Source organism: Equus quagga, chromosome 16 (genome assembly GCF_021613505.1).
Source record: "Equus quagga isolate Etosha38 chromosome 16, UCLA_HA_Equagga_1.0, whole genome shotgun sequence".
In the NCBI taxonomy this organism is placed as follows: domain Eukaryota; kingdom Metazoa; phylum Chordata; class Mammalia; order Perissodactyla; family Equidae; genus Equus; species Equus quagga.
In genome coordinates, this window is record NC_060282.1 from 10,766,059 (window position 1) to 10,786,571 (window position 20,513).

Consider the following 20,513-nt stretch of genomic DNA (forward strand, 5'->3'; position numbering starts at 1 on the left):
CTCTATCAGACAGCCCATTGGTGTAAGTTACTTCTGGACAAGAGGGCAGCTTCCCCTCTCTGGGACCATCAGCAAACCGACCCCTGGAGCCAGCTCATTGACATTCAGAAAGGGAGAGACTGATTCTGTACGGGGCATGGAGCCAGGGCCATTTCTGGAGTCGTTTGCCTTTAAGGTCCTCCCTTACCACTTCCTTTAATTATTAAAACACCTTGTAAATGTGGAAGTCAAAGAAACGAAGCAGTAATTCATCACTGTCTGAATGATCAAAGCACCGATGGCCCAAACCCGGCAGAATGGGCGGTCGCACCCTATTTCAATTACTTTACACAGTTCAGTTGATTGGGGTGGGGATTTCCAAACTCCTGGAGGACAGGTTATCTCCACCTTGAGCTTGCACACCACATTCCGAGAATAATTGCTACCATTCATTAAGTGCCTAACACACAGCAGGATCTATATAGATGTTTTCCTGAATCCCCAAAATTTTTATGAGCTAGGTAGTGTGAGAAACTTGTAGTTTGCCCAAGGCCATCAACTGCCTGTATATATTTTCTTCTTTACATTGATCTCCACTGACCTGCTGTGTGCACTGCAAGAGCCACCTGACTCCCGTGTTAGTGTCAGCCTCACTCTGTGATCACCCTTGACCTTGGCAAGTTACAGAGGCCCAGGTGTCTCAGTCCCCACATAGGTGAATGCTCAATAATAATAGCGCCTGCTGCATGGGTAATATAATTCGAATATTGCGTGTGTGTATGTGCACCGAGCATTTGAAACAGACCACTGCCAGGAACACCCAGAGACACAGAATGATCACGCACCGCCTGCCCCTCTCCTAACCCTAACGCATGCTCTCGCCCTGACCCTTCCCATCGCGCCACAGCTGCTGCTTCCAGCACCGCCGCTGCTACGAGGAGGCCGCTGACATGGACTGTCTCCAAGACCCCGCCAAGCTCAGCACAGACGTCAACTGCGTCAGCAGGAAGATCACGTGTGGTGAGCATCTCCAGGTGTCCAGGGCTGGGCTGAGAAATGACAGTTAGGGACCCCAGGCCTGGACCAGACCGAGGGCTTCCAGGGCCCACCCTCATCGTCGTCACCATGGCCACATCATCATCTATACTAGAGCTCCACGAGGGCCGGATCTATGGCATCTCTACCTTACATAAAGTAGAGGAACCATAAATGCTTTTTGAACTGTTTTTGAAATAATAATTGATCAGCAGATTATTTGATTTTTAATTTTATACTTGTTGCAACCCTGAGAGCTTGGGAAGGGCAAATAGTTTGCTACTTATGCATTGAGTGACATTGGGGCAATTACTTACCTCCTTGTGACATTGGGGCAATTACTTACCTCCTTGGAACCTCAAAATGGGGAGGAGAAAGGCTCCTTCAGAGACTTTATGACAATTAAATAATGCTCATAAAACAGTTAACACAGTGACTGGCTGTGTTAAGAACTCAATGATGGAAGGTAGAGGCAGTGATGGATGAATAGGGCTTGTGGTTGTTGCTGTTTGTAAGAACCAGACACACATAGGGCCAAATCTTAGCTATCCCCCTTACTCGCTGTGTGACCCCAGGAGTCTTGCTTCATGTCTCAGGGCAATCCTGGCAGAGGAAGTGGAGGAGGCAAAGGCACAGAGGGAGAGGAGCGTGGCATGTTGGGGGGCCGTGTTAGAGCCACGCTGTGTGAGTGCCTATTATGTGACACAGGCTCTATACTCAGCATCTCTGACTGTCCTAACAACCCTATTAGATGGGGGTCATCATTCCCTGTTTCAGGATAAAGAGAGGAAAGCTCAGAGAAATTAAATAACTTGCCCAAAGTCACATGGCTGCTAAGTGGCAGAGCCAGGATTTGAACTCAGGTTTGACTGGCTCCAAAGTCCAGGTAACATGGACCGGCTGGAGGATGGGGCCTCGAGAAGGAGGGAGCAGAACCATGGGTGTAGATCACTAGGTGAGGTACACAGCAAACACGGAAAACATCATTCATTCCTTCATTCATTCAACAGATACGTACTGAGCACCTACACCAGGTACAAGACAGTCGTCTCAGTGTTGGGGTATCCTGACCTTCTGGAATTTCCTCATGGCTGTCAGACTCTGAAAATATCAAAAATAAATGATATAGTTTGTTAGATAGTGACAAGAGCTGTGGAGGGAAATAAATCAGGGAAAAGGCATAGGGATGCCAGGGTGGGGGTCCTATTTCCATGGGAAAGTCAAGAGGAGCCCCCCTGAGAAGATGCTAGTTGAGCAAAGACTGAGACGAGGCAGGAAGCGAGAAGAGCAGCTGATGGGGGACACAGCACAGGGTTGGACCCTGGGGCTCCAGGGGCCTGGTGTGTTTGAGAAACAGCAGCCAGTGAGTCAGAAATGGGGTGCTGAGGGAGGAGGGGAAGGAGATGGGATCTGAGAAGGAACGGGGGCGGTGGCTTTGACTTTGAGTCGGGAAGTTATTGGAGGGTTCTGAACACAAAAACAGACCTGGACTGACCTGAGTTTTAAAGGAATTGTTCTGGCTCCTCAATGAGAATAGACCGGGCAGCAAGAAAGGAGGCAGGGAGACTAGTTAGGGGACCGTTGACATAACTCAGGCAAGAGATGGTGGGCGTTTGGTCCAGGGTAGTGGAGTGGAGATGGGGAGGTGTGGTCAGACTCTAAATAGGCTGAAAGTAGAACCACTAGGATGACCTGATGGGTTGGGTATTAGTGTGAGAGGAAAGGAGTGGGTATGACTCCCAGGTTGAGTCTATGCAATGGAAGAGATGGAATTGACACACATGAGACGACGACGACAACAAGAGGATCGGGGTTTTGTTAGGCAGATCAGGAGTCAGTTTCGGAATCTGTATTACCTCTTAGGATTCCAAGCAAGGTCTTCCAACTAATTTGCCCTTGCTCTGTGCAGAGTCCAGGGACACTTGTGAGCGCCTGCTGTGTACCTGTGACAAGGCTGCCATCGAGTGCTTGGCTCAATCCAGTATCAACTCTTCCCTGAACCTTCTGGACACCTCCTTCTGTCTGGCTCAGCCTCCGGGTAGGAAGAATGGGGTCCTGCGTCAGCGGTTGGGTTGATGATCTGGGGCAGGAGCTGGTATGGGACCCATGACTGCCGTGCATCTTCGGATGCTAAGTATAACCGTCTAACATCCCCCAAACCTACTGCTCTATGGAGACTTTCTGATGTGCTTTCTTCTCAGAGACAACCAGCAAAGAGCTGATGACCCTTCTGCCCAGAGGTAAGGCCTTCCAGGGAACCTGGCTCTTACTGGAACTACAGGGGCTGGCTACTGATGGGAGCTGGTGCATACCCCTCCTCCAGGGGCCTGCCTCACAGAAGCTGGAGTGACCCATGGCGTTGGAGGTGTCCCCACCTCCCCCTGGCCAGGAGATCCCATGACTTCTGATAAACCCAATTCAAACATCCAACATCAAATGGCCTTAGTGGGACAACATCAACATTGTCCCTTGCTACAAGGACAGGTATAGATTTAATCCAATTAGGATGTAGATGTCAAGTTTTTCCGTCTCCTTGCTGGCTCTATAGTCAGAGCCCTGGTATGCAATGTGATCAGAACGAGGTCTAGTGCTCAGAGGGAGCAAGGTCCCTCCCAGCTGGGTGAGCTCCCGACCACTGAGGCCTCCCAGGAGGAGACCTGCTGCCTCCCTCCTCTGCCCTCCAGCGCCTGCAGCCAAAGGGGCACCCAGATCTGGACAGCGGCTCTTTCAAGGGGAGGCTGCTTTTAGTGCGTCTCTTTTCAGGACAGGCTCTTCATCACTGTCTACTGAACTAAGCAACTGGTGATTCCTGTTCTAAAACATGCATCTCATGGAAAAAGCTGGGGTTAAATTTATGCCTGTCGTTCCTTGTTCACCAAAAGTCCACGATCTCTCAACACCATGGGTATCTGGAGATGGGAAGTTCAAGCTCACCTCTGCAGAGCGTCCCTCCTCGCCTGGGGCTGGGGTCTCTCTCTCAGAACTAGCCCTGCAGTCTTTGATAGAGGAAGCTGATGTGGGTGTGAGCGCACGGATTTGTGGGTGTGTGCACGTGTGAATATGAGTGTGTATGGGTGTATGCAGAAGTGTGTGCTTGTGTATGGATGTGGCTAGGTGCGTGTGTGCATGTGCACTTGTGTATATGGGTGTGTGTGCACATATAGTATCTCCGTGTATCTTCTGAGTCCAGCGCTCTCTGTTATCTGCCACCTGCCTCCCTTTTGAACAGAGGTCTTCTCAAGTCAGGACACCATACTCCACAGCCCTTTCATTGCCTTCAGCCTGTGTCCAATGGTGTCACCTTCTCCACCGGAACCCAGCACTGGCTGGAGGCCCTCCTGAGCTGGGGCCTTGCTGGGCACCCCCGTGTTTGGGGAGGTGTGAGAGAGGCAGGGAATCCTAAGACAAGATGAATAGCCCTTCTCTGGTAACAGCTTTTACGGCCCCTTCCTCCCTGGGTCAGCAGTCCCCAGCCCGTCCTCTGAGATCGTTGGCACTTGGTGTTGACACTGTGTCCATCAGTCATTGCTATTGGAGGTTCTCTTTTTCAGTGGTTCCTGTGGAGCCCACAGACACCAGCCTGACGGCCCTCTCAGGAGAAGGTGAGCACCAGGGGACTGGCCTCCAACCCTCATACCTGTGTTCCAACTGTGCCACCTGCCTACTTGCTGGAATTAGCCCCTCTAAAATGCCCTCAGCTTGGGTTTGCAATGGAACCACCAAAGTACATTCCAGAGCCACTCCTAGTTCCTCCTGACCCCCACATCTCTTCTCTACTTGCTCAGCTTTCTTCCACACTCCTATTCCCACTTCAGTAGAATTGTCAGATAAAACGCAAGACGCCCACCCTCAGCCATGTAAAGTTGAATTTCAGATGAACCACAAATACTCTTAGTATAAGTATGTCCCAGAATCCGCACGGGCATACTCATACTAAGAAGTTATCTGTTGTTCATGTGAAACTCAAATTTAACTGGGCCTCTTGTATTTTCATTGGCTAAATCTGGCAACCCTACACCTCAGGGAGGTCACTCTGCACAACCACCTCCCTAGAGGTTTGTTTCTTTCTCTCCTTTGCTGCTGCTGCTGCTGCTGCGAGGATAGAAGCAGAGGCTCATGGTGCCGCTCCCTCCTGGCCATCCTCCACATCCAAGGGCATCTCACCCTCAACAGCTCCTTGGGGCCCAGGTCTAGAGAAAAGAGAGAATGGCACCTACCCTGAACCCAAGCTCCACCATGTGCCCTGGCCAAGCAGCAACCATTCCCAGCATGACTGGCAGTGGCTACTTCCATTCTAAACTGAGGATATGCTGCGGACTTCACGGGCCCATCAGACAGTCACAAAGTAACCCATAAATTGGTATTTTTTCCATTTTCTTCAACCTGAACCACCAACACCTTTGGCACGGCCCTGGGAAAGATGTAAAGAAATCAAGGTTCCTCAAGGAGCCTAGAGTCTAAGTGGAGAGAGTGGACAGTGTGTGAGGAAAAGATACAGGGTTTGTCACTGTTGTCACCACCATAGAATGAAACAATTGTTTTGGTGTCAGGCAGATCTGGAATGACATCCTGGCTTCCCTATCTTTCAAACTATGAGACTCTGGAAGCGTGGTTTGATCTCTCTAAGCTTCAATTTCTTCCTTTGCGTAAAGCAGGGATCAGCAAATTTTTCTGTAAAGGGCCAGACAGTTAATATTTTAGACTCTGTGAGCCATGGGACCTCTGTCACAGCACCTCAACTCTGCTGCTGCGGCAGGAAAGCAGCCGGAGACAACTGTAACTGGGTGGGTGTGGTTGTGTTTCCATAAAACTTAATTTACAAAACCAGGCTGGGGGCCGGGTCATGGGTCAACAGTCCCTGGAAAGGGATGATTATACCCACCCTTTAGGATAGCAGAAGGATTAAATGAGACAGAGCCTGGGAAGATTCTGGACCAGTATCCTCTTCTAGAAATTTCAGTGTGGCTATAAAAACAACACATCATCAAATCACACGCAGGACACTGAACGACTTGCTTAAAATACGTCATCTCACTTAATGCTCACACAACCCTACGAAATAATTGCTATAAGCTCTGTGTTAAGATGGTAAATTGAGATGGAGAGAGAAGTTGTCCAAGGCACAGAACCAAATGGTAGGGCTGAGATTTGAGACCTGAGATGTGTCCATCCTTCCAGACTAATCTCCCTCTTAAGCTGTCTTCCCACAAGGACCTGTTCCAACCAGGGGAAAGAATGGTCCTTTCTCCCAAAGAGGCCGTTGGCTGGTGTCTTTGCCTAAACACAGGACTGACCCTATCTGGCGGCTTGTCCACTGAATGGAGACCTAAGTGGGCACCGATGTGCAGACACAGTCCCCTATCAGCTTGCCATGACCGCCACTCCTCAGTCCCTCCGCTCCCAAACCTGATTCATTTGCAGGTGGCCCCTGCCTGGCTTACACGCCAGGAATGAATAAGAAAACAAATGGATTCCTTGGTTAATAGGCAGTGACATTGTTAAGGACCTGAGTGTGCCAGGGTGTTCCTGAGCCCCATACACGTCCTCTGAGTTACCTGGGTCCTAGGAGACCCGTTATTGCCATTTCACAGATAAAGGAGAAGCTCCGGGAGGTAGCATCCTTGGCCCAGGATGGTACGGTACAGCTTAGTAATCCTTCAGTTCTGAATCTGTACATTCTGTCTTTGCAGAGAGCCAGCTGCCCCAGCTTAGAACCCTTGAGATTCTCTCTGACGGAGCATTTGTGTCCACATCAGTACATTTCAAAGCCTGATTTTCACATAACACCATCATAATCTTGATCTTTGACACACCAAATTTAAGGCAATTCCTTCCTTTTCAAAGCATTTTGAAGCGCCATCTCTAGCTCTTTGTGATACAGTCAGAAGTGAAATAATAGTCTAGCCTAGTGGTTAGGAGGGTCACCTTCAGCCAGGCGCCCTGGGTTTGCATTCTGCCGCTTCCTAGTTCCGTGACCTTGAGCAAGTGATCTAACTTTTCTGTGTGCCCCCTTTTTCATCTCTGGGTGAGAGGGAGCACAGGATTAACTCATCAGGTTGTTGCAGAGTTGATACAAGCAAAACTCTTAGTGTTGTCCCTGACACGCAGTAGGTCTTGGTCTGCTCTGGCTGCTTTAACAAAGTACCCCAGACTAGGTGGCCATAAACAACAGAAATTTATTTTTCTTGGTTCCTGAGGCTGGAAGTCCAAGATTAAGGCTCCAAGATTAAGCATGGTCAAGTTCTGGTGAGAGTTCGTTTCCTGGTTCAGAGATGGCCGTCTTCTCAGCGGTAACCTCAGTGGCAGAAGGGGCAAGGAGGCTGTCTGGCATCTCTTTCGAGATGCACGGGGCTGGCCTAGTGGCGCAGCGGTTAGGTTCGCACGTTCTGCTTCTTAGTGGCCCGGGGTTCGCCAGTTCGGATCCCGGGTGCGGACACGGCACTGCTTGGCAAAAGCCATGCTGTGGGAGGCATGTAGAGGAAGATGGGCATGGATGTTAGCTCAGGGCCAGTCTTCCTCAGCAAAAAGAGGAGGGTTGGCAGTAGTTAGCTCAGGGCTAATCTTCCTCAAAAAAAAAAAAAAAAAGCACAAATTCTATTCATGACCGCTCCTCCTCATGACCTCCTCACCTCCTACAGTTCCCACCACCCAATAACATTATATTGGGGAAGGGGGGGGTTTCAACATATGAATTTTGGGAGGGACACAAACATTCAGTCTATAGCATAGCAGGAACTTAGTAACAGTTAAACAACAACAGACCCATTTTACAAAGAAACCAGGCTCAGGAGCCTTCCCAGAGCCACGCAGGAAGCAACTGGAACCACACAGTTCTGCTGCCCCATTTGTCTCTGTGCAAAAAAAATACGATGAAAATATTTTGTGTGTTTTTTTCTTTTTCTCTTCTGGAGAAATCTGCTTTCCCAAAGTATTTCAAAGATTCACCTGCTTCCGGCCTGACAAGTTGCCGCTGCGTTTGCCAGCAAGCCTGTGTCTGGGGGTCTTTCTGACTCAGCAGGGACCCCGTCATCACCAGCTCTCCTGGGAGGCAACCAGGGGCAGAGCGAAGAGCACGTTGCCTCCTGTACCCAGTGGGATAGGAATCGTCACTGGGAAATATGGTGGGACGGGCTGTGGTTGACACTCACCCTGTCTCTCTTCTTTTGGGAACAGAACCAGGCCAAGACCGGGAAGATCCAGAAGCCGAGAGGGCCACACCGCCTCCAGGTACGTGCCCTCAGCTTCCCCTGTCTCTGTATACAGCGTTGTCCCCTGTACATTTATGAAACCAGGTGTGCTCCAAAAACAGAAGAAATCATTGAAGCCAATTTACTTTTATGCCCAAAGGTAGACAAACGAAATTAAAAGATAGATCCATTAGTAGGAAGAAATGGAAACTTACCTGCTAAAGAGATCCAGTTAGAAAAATAGAGAAAACTATAGTTTTCTATTCAAATCACCTGTAATTCCACATTATAAAGATAGCCACTTTTAATATTTGAAGATGCTTTCTCCTAAACATATCTACGAACATGAATAAAATGAATCTGATGTCACCTGGCAGCCATAGCTTCGCAGTCTTGGTTGCATCACTTCATACAATGTGATGATGTTCTTCTGACGTTGAATATTTCTCTGTAACATCCTTTTTAGTGGCTGTACAGTAGCTCCATGTATGGAATCCCATACTTGACTTAACCAATTATTTCTATCATTTGTTATTATAAATAATAGATACGCACTTTCTTTATGTCCCTCCACTGCTAGTTAATTCGTCAGGATAAACGCCTAGATGTTGAATTACTGAATAAAGGAGGTAATCATTTTAGGGCTCTTGATATGTTGCCAAATTGCCCTGGAGAAAAGTTGAGCCACTTTACACTCATGTGCACATTCCAGTAGCCAATACTGGGGTACTATTATTTAAAAACAAGCAAACAAAACACCTCTACCCATTTTAATAGAAAAAAGATGGTAGCTCATATTTTTTCCTTCTCCTCTCTGATGAAAATTGAAAGTGGTACTTTCTGTACCTGCCCTGGCCTGGGCTCTCACTCGGGGACCTTTTGACCAGGCCTAGACAGAAGTCCCAAATCTTGCCTGAATTTATGGAGGTGGGTCATCAGCATCGGAGCTCTGGGTATCGAGACTTGGGCTGACTTTTGCCCTGAGATGCACTGTGACCTTCTCAGCATGGGAGGTGCGGGGGCCAGAGGAATTTACTCCCCAGTGAGGTGGTTAATACCAACTGCCCTCATCCAAGGGGAGTGTGGGGCCTCAATAATGCAGAAAGCTCTTCCTCAGGGGTGAGGGCTTCCAGCAGGAGACTCAGACTCAACAGGCAGCAGAACATGGGCTTCTGGGAACTCCAGCCACATGTAGAACTTTCCATCTCGAGTGTCTTTCACCCCAGATTAAATGGACAGATGTTTTCACGTTCCTTGAGCTATTCTAATGGCAACTCTTAGCTGTTTCCTCCTTGCTAGGCATTTAGCTCGAAGGATTATTCAAATGCCAAAACGGGTACTATTAATAATTTAACTAATGGAGAGATTAAGATTGAGAGAGGCTGAGTGATTTGTCCAAGGACGTCCATCCAGGGTGTGACTGAGCTAAAATTCAAACTCGGGCTTCTTTACCTCTAAAACCGTATTCTTTGCCCTTGACTACAATGACTTGGCGAGTTTCGTCAAAGAGAAACAGCCAGGCGTTTGTTCAAGACGGCATGACAGGTTTTATTCAGGCTTCTGCAGCGGGAGAGAGAGCTTTCAGGATAAACTGAGCTCCACTGGGATCTGTGCAGAGGTGATTGGGCCCGTGAAAGGGAGAACGAGGGAGGATGGGAAGTGGATAGTTTCAAAGAGCAGGTAGAGGGGCCATTTCCCCAGACCTGTTAGGCAAGGCAGGGTCAGGTCAGGTGGGATCTCGAGCAGTGAATTCTCTGGGCTGCTTTGAGCCTTCTCAGGCAGGAACTTAAGAGGGAGTTGGGGGCTGGGCCATCCGGGGGACATGGCTTGAGCTGTTAAAAACCAGGCTAGGGTTTGTTTAAGTCTCTGAGTGGGGGTGGGGGGAAGGGCACAAAATTCTTCATGCCAGGAGTTTGCAGTTCTCAAAAGGCCAAGGTTGAGGCCTAGCTGAGAAGAGGGCTCAGAGGAGCCAGACTAAAGTTCGGTCAAGGAGAGAGTCTTGGTCATTTTCCAGTAGTCAGGAGCGTGATAGAAAGAGACTGGCCAACAGATTTCTATTTGTGGGATTGGAGAACTGGGCAGGATGCTAAACCCAGGAGACCGAGGTTACGACAGGGGCTATTACAGCATTGCTCCTAAACCATCGGGACTGGAGTGTTGAGTGAGAGGAGACAGAAGCCCAGAAGTACGAAGCAAACCAATATGGCGGGTTTGGGGAAAGACTGCAAGTCAGTGGACCCAAAGACACTGGGAACTAAGCCTGGGTCAGCAGATGGGTGAAGTGGAGGCTGTGGATGCTCCCTTTGTCTGGATCAGACTGGGCTGGAGATTTTGGCCTGTGGGCTGGAGACTTGACTGCCTCTGGCTATGAGGTCAGGTGGGACTGAGATGCAAGAGCAGAAGGGCATCCAGACAGTGCCAGGGAGCCTGTGTGAGGGAGGCCAGATCACGGAAGTCTTGCTGGCCATGGTGAGGACCTTGCACTTAATTCTGAGTATGATGAGAAGCTACTGCAGTGTTTGAGGGGTTTGAGGAGGAGTTTGCTTGTCTAAATTATCGTAGACCATGAGTTGGCTTAATTTCTCCACCATTCCTTTATGTCTTCACTGTGAGCGCCATGATGGGCCTCCACTTGGCAGGCGCATGACAGTAAACACGACACAAACCCAGGCCTGAGAGGCTGTGACAGTTCTCGTCTGCGAGGTGTCATCCAGATCGTCTAGCAGAGGCTCCTGTTGGTTTTAAGGTTATCATAGAAAATCCGGAAATTCTCATGTCGCATTCATGGATCCCCAAGACTGCCCTGATGTCTGCAAACCCAGGCTGAGGACACTCTCTGAACACTTTATTGTGCCGAAATACCTGTCTGGATTCGGCCTTGACCATGTGTCCATCTGCACATCTCTTCTTGAACCACTTTTTGAATACAGACTATAAAGTTGTGTGTTTTCAGGATCAGCAGAGATTGTTGCCACAGCCAGAAGTGTAACCATTGTCCCTGCTGGCATGAAGTCCTTAGGGTTGGCTGTGTCATCCATCAAAAGTGGTCCTGAGGAAACATCTGGAAAAGGTGAGCAGAAGCAGGCAGGCGGAGAAGGGTCTGTCCTCTCCCAGCCTTGGATTCTTTGGTTGGGCCGTTAACAAAGCCCCAAAGGCCACTGTATCACACTGTGACCCTCTCCTGTTGGTGTGACCAGAAGGTACTGACCCCCTTGCCAGCTGAGCTCATGAGGTTCCGAGGGGACGTGATTGCCTGTGGCCACTCAGCTGCCGGGAGGCTGAGCCGGGGAAAGGACCCCCCCTGAGTGCCACTCTTATTGGCCCAGAAGGAGAGAGCTTGGCATCGTCCACACCATGGTTTGTTGGAAAGAAGGAAACACTTGGGTTTTAGTAACTCCGCCTTTGTCTCTCCTCCCTCGGGGCGCCTTACCAAAGGCCCTGCACCTGCAAGGAGCCACAGCCAGTTGGACCCAGAGGAGGACTTTGTTAATCTCTGGGTAGGTCCTCCCCAGCCGGTGATGCAGAGCTATGGAGAAAGCCCAGCTGAGTGGGAGGCTGAGCCGGGAGCCCCACACAAGGCCTCTGGCTTCTTAGTTCTTCCCCTACCCAACCTATAGTGATGGGGTCTGCACAGGAGACTTCAGCCTAACTCGCCCAAAGTTACAGGCAGAGGAGGAGGGGAATGGGGCAGTGGGGAGGCAGAGAGAGAGAGAGAAAGAGAGAGAAAGAGAATCAAGATTCTGAAAAGCAGGCCCTCCCAGGGTGTGTGAACCCGACGGAGCCAGGACGTCTGAGAGGACAGCCAGGATGCCTCCAGGATGCTGGGCCCTGTGGGGGCCTGAGTGCAACACAGTTACTCCCCTCAGTAATAAAATGCGGCCCACAGAGCACCTTTGGTCCTGACGAGTCCCCACGCCCCGGGATACTTAGGGGGATTTAAGACTTGCTCTCTGAAAGACAACTCGTCCCAGACAGGGGCACCAGCCAGAAAGCAGTTTCCTCAGAAGAATGGCGATGGGAGGCGGAGGACACGGGGTTTCCTCGTCTGATCAGTGGCCACGTGATCACTGCCTCCTTCTGGGAACTGTCCCCACGTTCCTTGCTCTCCTGAGAGTCCGTTTCTCCCCAGCCTGTGACAGGTTCACCTTCCTGCACCTGGGAAGTGAGGACAACACGTGGGTGATGCCACAGCTGGGAGAGATGCTCTTTTGTCTGACATCCCGGTGCCCGGAGGAATTTGAATCTTACGGATGTTATTGTGGCCAAGAAGGACGAGGTGAACCAAGGGATGCTCTGGACAGGTATGGCGGGCCGGTGGTGCTGATGCTGTCTGTAGTGAGAGGTGATATGCCTCCTCAATGATGTACATTGCTTTAGGCTTCACAAAGAGCTTGTTGCGTGTATGACCTCACTCAGGATGGCTCATCTCCATTATAGGCCCATTTTCCTGACGAGCAGCTGAGGCTCAGCCTTGTCTGAGGTCATTTAGCTACAAAGGGGCAGAGCCAGATGGGTCCAGATCTTTTGATTTGGGAGTCCGTAGGTCTTTTAGCTCTACCACAGCTGCCCAGCTGCCCTAAGAGGGTCGATCTGCAAACACACTTCTGAAGACCCCAACTCTGCCTATTTTGCAAGGAGCAACATGTGGAATTGGGGTCTCCAGTTGATTTGCTCTGCAAGAGGCCACATTGAAATTAGCTTCTCAGCAACTTTTAAATGTAACTGCTAAATTTTATATCTACCACTCTTGGAAGAATTTTCACTGACCTCATGCATTCATGAATCCATTCATTCATTTATATGTGCGTTCAACCCACATTTCTTGAGCTTTTGCTCTGTGCTAGGCACTAGGCTACATGGTGGAGAAACAAAAATGATTAAACCTAAACAAAGCAGATCAAAACAAACTGCCTGTGCCCAATAGGAGCTTGCAAAGTGAAAGAGATGGACAATTAAAAATACCACCTTATCTAATAAAGGCGGTGGGAGAAATGGAGAAAACGATGGAGAACTCAAGCTGGAGAGGAGTTTGAGAAGATTCTGGGAGTAGAGTTGATAAAGTGTAAAGACTGATTGCACATGGGCCTCCATCCATGGCCAGCTGAGAGTTCTGCGTTGAAAACACGTAGGGCCCTCTCGGTGGGCATGGTTGCCAAAGGAAAATCAACAGCTGTAGCTGATATTGAAAAAAAGAAAAGGACAAGCCTTGCTGTAGTGAATACAAAGGCTAGAGTAATGGCAGGAACACGGAACATGTGCACGGCAGGTCACACAGTGTCTGCATGGCTGTGTTACCCACCCACGCACCCGCCTCTACCATAGTTCTTTCTCCCGTCTCCACTGCACAGCCATCCTGGCCGCATCATCGAGCCTCTGCAGGGCAATCAGTGAAACCAGGGGCTCTGTGCGCAGGCAACCTTCAAAACTCACCTCCCGCCAGGTGACACTACGGAAGTTTTATTCTAGCCGAGTGTATACCACACTGTGGAATCACGTTTACATTATGAGGTTCGACAATGTGGCCTCCGCTCTCCAAGACAGAGAACAGTTTAAACATTGCTCCCGAGGCCACAGCACTCAATGAGATCTCGGCAGCAGGAGTCCCTGTGTTCGGATGAGCCCCAGGGGAAGAAAGTGGGGGTGCTTTGGCAGAGGTGTCCTCATCCCTGACCACATTTCACAAAAATACGAGATCTGACCAGGCAGGCAAGGGAGGCACGCTGTGGCTTCTTTGGCATGCGTAAGGAAGAAACTGCAAACCTGAAAAGCATCGCCTCAATCAAGGAAGAGGCAGTCAGACTGGTCCCGATTTCTGCAAGGGTGTCTCTTCAAAACCACGCATCCTTTATATTCTGGGCCCCCTGAATGGTTTTCAAGGGTATTTTGATCATCCGTGATTTCTGATCCACTCCCTGACTTCAGATTTTAACTATTATATTAACTATGCACCGCCACCCACCCCAGCCAAACGCAGACACAAGATAGCGTGGCTCTGCGGTAAGAACAGCTCACTGGGGGCTGCCATTCGTAGCTGACACCAACCCCCAGCCATTGGCTAGTGTGACATGCGAGGCAGGGTTGTTCCTCCGGCTGCTGGCCACGTGGAGAGCTTGGTGATGCTGATGCTTGGCTGAGCACAAGCGCTATGGAAAGCTGCGTGTCTGTGACGGAGCCCTGCTCGGGCTGTGGTCTCCGAGATCGAGTGAGAGTTACTAAAGGACAAGGACAAGTTAAACAGCGCGGCTTTAGGGAGCAATTGTAAGCCCCTAGTGGCTGGAGCCCACACAAGTCTCCTTAGGATGTCCATCTGGCTGAGGGGGACACTGGAATCTGTGAGGCTTTATCAGGCCAGTTGGGCAGGTCTAAAATGCGAGATATTAATTCATTCCCATATGTTTACTGAGGTCTTGCTCCCTGCTGGACACTTTTCTAGATGCAGTTCTTTAAGTTCAAGATAGTTACTCTGCTCTCTTTCAAGGCTGGAGACAAAGCAGGGTGCCCTATGGATGTGTGACTAATTGTTCTATTATGTAAAAGGTTGGGGGGAGGGGTCACCACTAGCCTATGTGGTACCTTTGTGTACACTAAAAATGGTACCCCTTCCTTAAGACCCTTTATTTCCATCTGTTGGAAAATCACTGTAATAAATATGCAAACCACCCATCTTTGCAATCAACACAGTCATAATAAAAATACAAAAAAAATTTAAATAATAAGATGCATACAGTGTGATTGACACTGCCTTAGGTATGCCATCTTTGTGCAGTACACAACCTGAGCAACCATACATGGTGGCCCTTGATGTATATATAAATCAGCCCAACGTGCACTGGAAAGGAGGCAGTGGCTTCTCTCAGGACTACAGGGAGTGTGGGAGAAGCAGATCTTGAGGGAGTTATGGGGGAGCTGGGAGCTCTGGGCAGTAAAAGGTTTTCCTTGGTCTTAGGTGCTGTTTCTCCCATCACTGCTGCCTGGAGCAGGTGAGAAGGCTGGGCTGCCTGCTCGAGAGGCTTTCTCCGTCGCCGGTGCTGTGCGTGGATGGCGCACCCAGGTGTAAGTGCTGAGGGGCTGCACGGCGAGTGATGCTTTCATTCAGGTCAGCATCACGGCCCTAGCTCGTGCTTCCGGGTGCTTCCCCAAGCCCTTGCTCGTCTATCACGTGACTCAAACTCTTCCTAACTCTGAGGCACGTTTAGTACCCCTGTTCCACTGAGGAGGAGGCTCAAGTTCAAGAGGCTGAGCCGGCTGCCTAGAGTCGCTGAGCTGGTTAGCGCAGACCCGGAAGCACAGAAACAGCCCGTGCTTACGGAGGGCTTGCGATGAGCCCTTCTGTTCCCTGAGCTGTGTTAGCGGAGCCGATCCTCACAACAATCCTCTGAGGCCTCACTGAGTCCTCCCGTTTCACGGAGGCCGTGGCCGAGGCCCCGGACCGCACAGGTAGACGTGCTGGAGCGGGAAGTGGACCTCTCAAAGCAGACCGTCTCAGGCCCAGGACGGGGTCCTCACCGTGCCAGTGGGTCTCTTTTCCTAAGAAGCAGAAAACTCTCAAGTGCGATCTCCCACACAAAAGGGGAGCGGCTCTGGCTGAAGGCAGAGGTGGGCCTGCGGCTCTATTCCTCCCCGACCCGGAAGCCAGAGGCTCCTGTGGGGGCGCTCGGGGTGATGGACGTGTGCAAACTGCCACGCCCCCCGAGCATCACTCTTACAGCGAGGCCGGCTTTAGCACTGGCTTTCTCTTCATTCTCTGGCTCCACGTCCGCGTCCACATCAGCGGATGCGTTTCCCTTCTGCTCTGCAGTTTAAAAGGAAATGCTCCCCGTAGCATCTCACGAGAGCCCTGCGAGGGCTTGCTCTTCTCCTCGCTTTCTGTCTGCAGAAGCTGCTGGCTGGGCCTTCAGTCCCCCTTCCTTGCTCTGCACTCCCTCAGCATGGACCTCGTGCTGCTGGGTCCTGTAGGATCGCGTGTGCCTCTCCCTTCCCGGGAGCTCCCTGCTTACACGTCAGTCATCCTTCTTTCAGTTATTCAATTATCCAACAAACCTTCATAGGGAACTAGGGAAACGATAAACATGCGTGTCCCCTGCCTCAAACTGCTCACAGCCTGGAAGGAAGAGACACGAGCAAGGGGCTGTTCCAGTCTCGTGTAATACGTGCAGCACAGCGCGCCCAGAGCGTGGGTCAGGGGAGTGTGAGCCTGCAGAGGAGGGCAGGGAGGCTGGGGAAGTTAGGAGGAGTCAGAAGACAGAGTGAGGGGAGATCTCACAGGAGGTTAATGGGTTCCCAGGTGGCCATGCTGGGTGTGGCTGTTGCAAGAAATGGGAAGAGGAAAATCACAGCATTTGGGGCAGTTTAGGAACTCCGCATGGTGCTGTATCATCGAGGAGAAAGTGAGGTTGGGGGCACCGCTGTGCTGCAAGGTGAGGTTGCGGGGACAAATAAGTACCAGATCATGAAGCCAAGACTGAAACATTTATATTTTGTCCCACAGGGGGACTAGGCGCTGGGGGAGGGTTTAGAGCCCATGAGTGACAGGACCGACGATTATCGTATGATGCAATCACGCTATTAGGGCTCCTCTGCTCAGCTGAGGCTCCTCCATCCCTCCGCTCTCACAGAACCCAGGAAACCTGCATCTGGAGCCTGAACTCCTACGGAGCTTCAGTGAACGGATTCTGACCCTCTGTGAGCTCCGAGCACAGTGTCCCGTCCCAGATGCAGGTGTCGGGTAATGAGACATGAGGGCATCTCGGAGCTGCTCTGTGCGGTCCTGACGCTCGGGCAGAGTGGCTCTAGGGGAGCAGGCTTATGTGTGTCCACTCTGCTCTCTTGTCTCTCCTCTTTCTGCTTCCTGCTGTTGAAATGCAACAGGTGTGTCTGGTCTGCTGGGATGGCCCGGGCAGGAGATTCGGAGGGTCAGTGTGATGAGTAAAAATCTGGTTGGTCTGGGTGAGGAACACTCCACCGTAGGATCCGACGAAAAAATTATGCAGCCCAAATACGTCTCTGAAAACTACAGGTCACGAGGATAATATTTGCAGGACGCTGATCTATGTCTAAGCACCTTCAAATACATTATTTCGTTTGAGTTACAGATGCTATCCTTCCCCACCTGCACTGTGTGCAACCGAACAGTCAAGAATTAGGTAGGGTTGCCAGATCTAGCAAGTAGAAATACAAAAAAGTACAAATGGCAAAAAAATAAATAAATTCTGCAGTGACAGAAGGAACTGCAGGGTAGGATTCAACGGGAGCCCACAAGACACTTCATTCAGCTGGAGGCTCGAGGAAGCTTTCTGGGGATGGGGACGCCACATGGAATCTTGACAGACAAGGATGAGTTAACCAGGAGGAGAAAGCTAGAATGTTCCCAGTCGAGGGATCAGTGGATGCCGGACATCAAGAGGTTCAAGATGAGGGTGGGAGGGCAGGGCTGAAGGGGCAGCCGGGCCGGCCGTGGAGGCCTCCACGTGCCGTCCTACAATGTCTCATGTCTGCTGCTCTGTTCTTGCCCTCTAAGGTGTGGGGCAGAGCTTGTGCGCGAAGCTGCTTTGTGCCTGTGACCAGACGGCGGCTGAGTGCATGGCCTCCGCCGTCTTTAACCAAAGCCTCAAGTCATCAGGGAGACAAGAGTGCCAGGGCCACCAGCTATCCTGCGAGGACGGCACGGGCGGAGGGCCTTCAGCTCCCTCCCTCGGCTCCAGCTCGGAAGAGAACAGCGAGGAAGCCACGCCCCACACGGAGGGTCTGAGAAGAACCAGAATATTTCTGGGGAAGTCACTTGGTCCCAGGGGGACCAGGCCACACCATGGTCCCAGATAGATCCCCAGAGAAAATGACAAGCACGCCCTGTAGTTCTGTCTCTCCCATTCCCTTAACCTCCCCGGGCTCCGTCTCCTCTCTCCTCTGTCCTCCTCTGAGCAGAGGCTCAAAGGGAAGAGAGGGAGTGAGACTGTCAGCTCACATTCACAAGCGCATCTGGAGAAGGCACACTTCCTGTAGTGCACTATGGAAGCTCAATAAATATGCCCATCGTTTCTTTGTTTTGCTTTGTTTTTAAGAAATGTTGTAGATACTGGTGCATGGATAGATTGCAAAGGTGAGATGACAGAGACAATGAAGGGGAAAAAATCTCTCTTCTCCCCAATCATTGAAAGCTATTTTTTCCTCTATTACAAAAAAAAAAATAGAGGCCAGCCTGGTGGTGCAGTGGTTAACTGCGCTTGTTCCACTTCGGTGGCCTGGCGTTCACCACTGGTTCGGATCCCAGGTGTGGACCTATACACTGCTTGTCAAGCCATGCTGTGGCGGGTGTCCCACATAGAAAGTAGAGGAAGATGGGCTTGGATCTTAGCTCAGGGCCAGTCTTCCTCAGCAAGAAGAGGAGGATTGGCAGAGGTTAGCTCAGGGCTAATCATCCTCAAAAAAAAAATTTTAAAAAAAAGGGAAAAAAATAGAAGGGAGTATATTTAATCAATCTTACGCAATCACCTATGGGTCCCCAAATACCCACCAAAGATGTATGCAGAGTGCTATGTGCCCTAAAAGTACCCTTGCCACTCTAGTTATTAAGAGAGTGACCCTGTGCCACAGCCACCACCCTGAAGAGTCGCTGCTTACCTTGTCTTGGGTCCTGGACTTTTAATTTTTTTTTTCAATAGGGTTTATCCCAGTGGATGGAAGCTTAGGGAATGCAAATGCCCAGTCTGACACAGGTTGATGAATATTATGGTAGTTAAAAAAACCTGAAATCATATCCATCCATCCACTCACCCAATAGTTATTGAGATTTCACTGGGTACCAGGCAAACGGCAATGTGCCACCAGAATCCCCCTCAAGATTCAACAGGGACACAAACACTGGCTCCCATCACATCCTTCGTTCTCGGTCCCCATAAACCAGGTGTCCTGTCAGGAGATGATCCTGAGTCCCTGCTGCTCCTCAGATGGGAGAGCAGACCCTCTGAAGAGCTCAGTGTCTGCTGACCTTCACGTGCAGGAAAATCTTCGGAAGTTGGCAACACCTTAAGAAATCCAAAGGTCATGTCGCCAAGCGCACAGCCGCTATCCTTCCCCACCTCCCAGGGGAATCATGTGGTGAGCACCTTCTGACGAGTCCAACACACTGGAATCTCTTTAACAACGTGACCTTAACTAACAAGCTACGTCTGGTTCCCCCAGAAGTGGACCCTTAGACAAGGACTTGAGGGCAAGCAGTTTATTTGGGAAGTGAAGGAAACACTGAGAGAAGAGCAAAGAAAGAAGACAGGACAGGAAAGGCAGTCAAGGAAGGGTGCATCATCGAGCAGGTCGCCACTAGAAGCAGAATACACACACACACACACACACACACACACACGAGGAGAGAGAGGCAGTAACTTCTATCAGATGAGCCACTACTCCCAGTGGTTTCCTTCTGGCCTGCTGCACTTGGGAACAAGCAGGCTCCAACGGCCAGAAAAAGCCTCTAGGCAAAGAAATGCAGGTGCTAGCAGTTGGCAGTCAGCCAGCATACACTGACATGGCAAAGGTGAGGAGTGTCAGCAATGGCATTTGCTGCAACTGGTAACTTGCTTGCTGGCTCCTCTTTCCCTCCCTTTAACCCGGCAGGTATTTACTAAGTGCCCACTCCCCGTGGCAGTCACTGGGCCAGGCCGGCCACATGTACGGTGACCATCTGCCTTCTCCACATCTTCACCTGAGGCAGCCGAATGTTGCTGAACGGAAAAAGCAACTGAGCCAGCTGACCCGCTTCACTTTAGGTTCACGACCACAAAACCTCGCATGGGTGTTCAATCTCTTCTTAAGAAGCTGATGCTTCTGCTCTCCAAGACAATTGTTTGGTCCCTCCTGTCCTCTCCTCGAATGTCCCACAACTCCCCCTCTCTCTCAGCTGACGACTGTCAAGAGCTGTGCAACTTAAGTTAGCCTGCATTTCATGGATGCTGGAGAAGACAGGAGACACTTGGGTCAGAGACCAAGGACTTTCTTACTTACAGCAGTGGCAGTAGCCTGAGTGTCAGCATTTATTCTGGTTCCTCAAGCCCTGAAGCAATGCAAGGAGGGCCAGGTGACACCTACACAGACGGTGGGTTTCATTACATGGGAGAATCCTGAGTTTAGGGAACCTACGACTTTTGTAATTGGCTGTAAGCCTGTTTGACCTTTACCCCAGCAGAAGACATTGTCTTTACTATGTTTGACAGTAAGCATGGCTATCCTTGGCTCCAAAGGGAGACGCCGTTTATCTTCCAAGTCTGTTTGCTATACCACATCTCTGAAAAGATAGTCCAGAATAAAGGCAGTTAGTGTCTT

The 20,513-nt window shown here is 50.4% G+C and overlaps 1 protein-coding gene across 1 annotated transcript in view; it reads left to right on the forward strand.

Annotated features, from left to right (window-relative positions):
• OC90 (otoconin 90) overlaps nucleotides 1–18,020 on the forward strand; it is a 33,048-nt gene extending 15,028 nt beyond the window's left edge. The window contains exons 6-14 of the mRNA XM_046642499.1: nucleotides 887–999; nucleotides 2,924–3,052; nucleotides 3,216–3,254; nucleotides 4,566–4,616; nucleotides 8,188–8,241; nucleotides 11,155–11,271; nucleotides 12,331–12,502; nucleotides 15,148–15,254; nucleotides 17,719–18,020. Coding sequence (XP_046498455.1) covers nucleotides 887–999; nucleotides 2,924–3,052; nucleotides 3,216–3,254; nucleotides 4,566–4,616; nucleotides 8,188–8,241; nucleotides 11,155–11,271; nucleotides 12,331–12,502; nucleotides 15,148–15,254; nucleotides 17,719–18,020 — 1,084 coding nt within the window. The remainder of the gene's footprint in view (nucleotides 1–886; nucleotides 1,000–2,923; nucleotides 3,053–3,215; nucleotides 3,255–4,565; nucleotides 4,617–8,187; nucleotides 8,242–11,154; nucleotides 11,272–12,330; nucleotides 12,503–15,147; nucleotides 15,255–17,718) is intronic.
• Nucleotides 18,021–20,513: the final 2,493 nt, after the last annotated feature.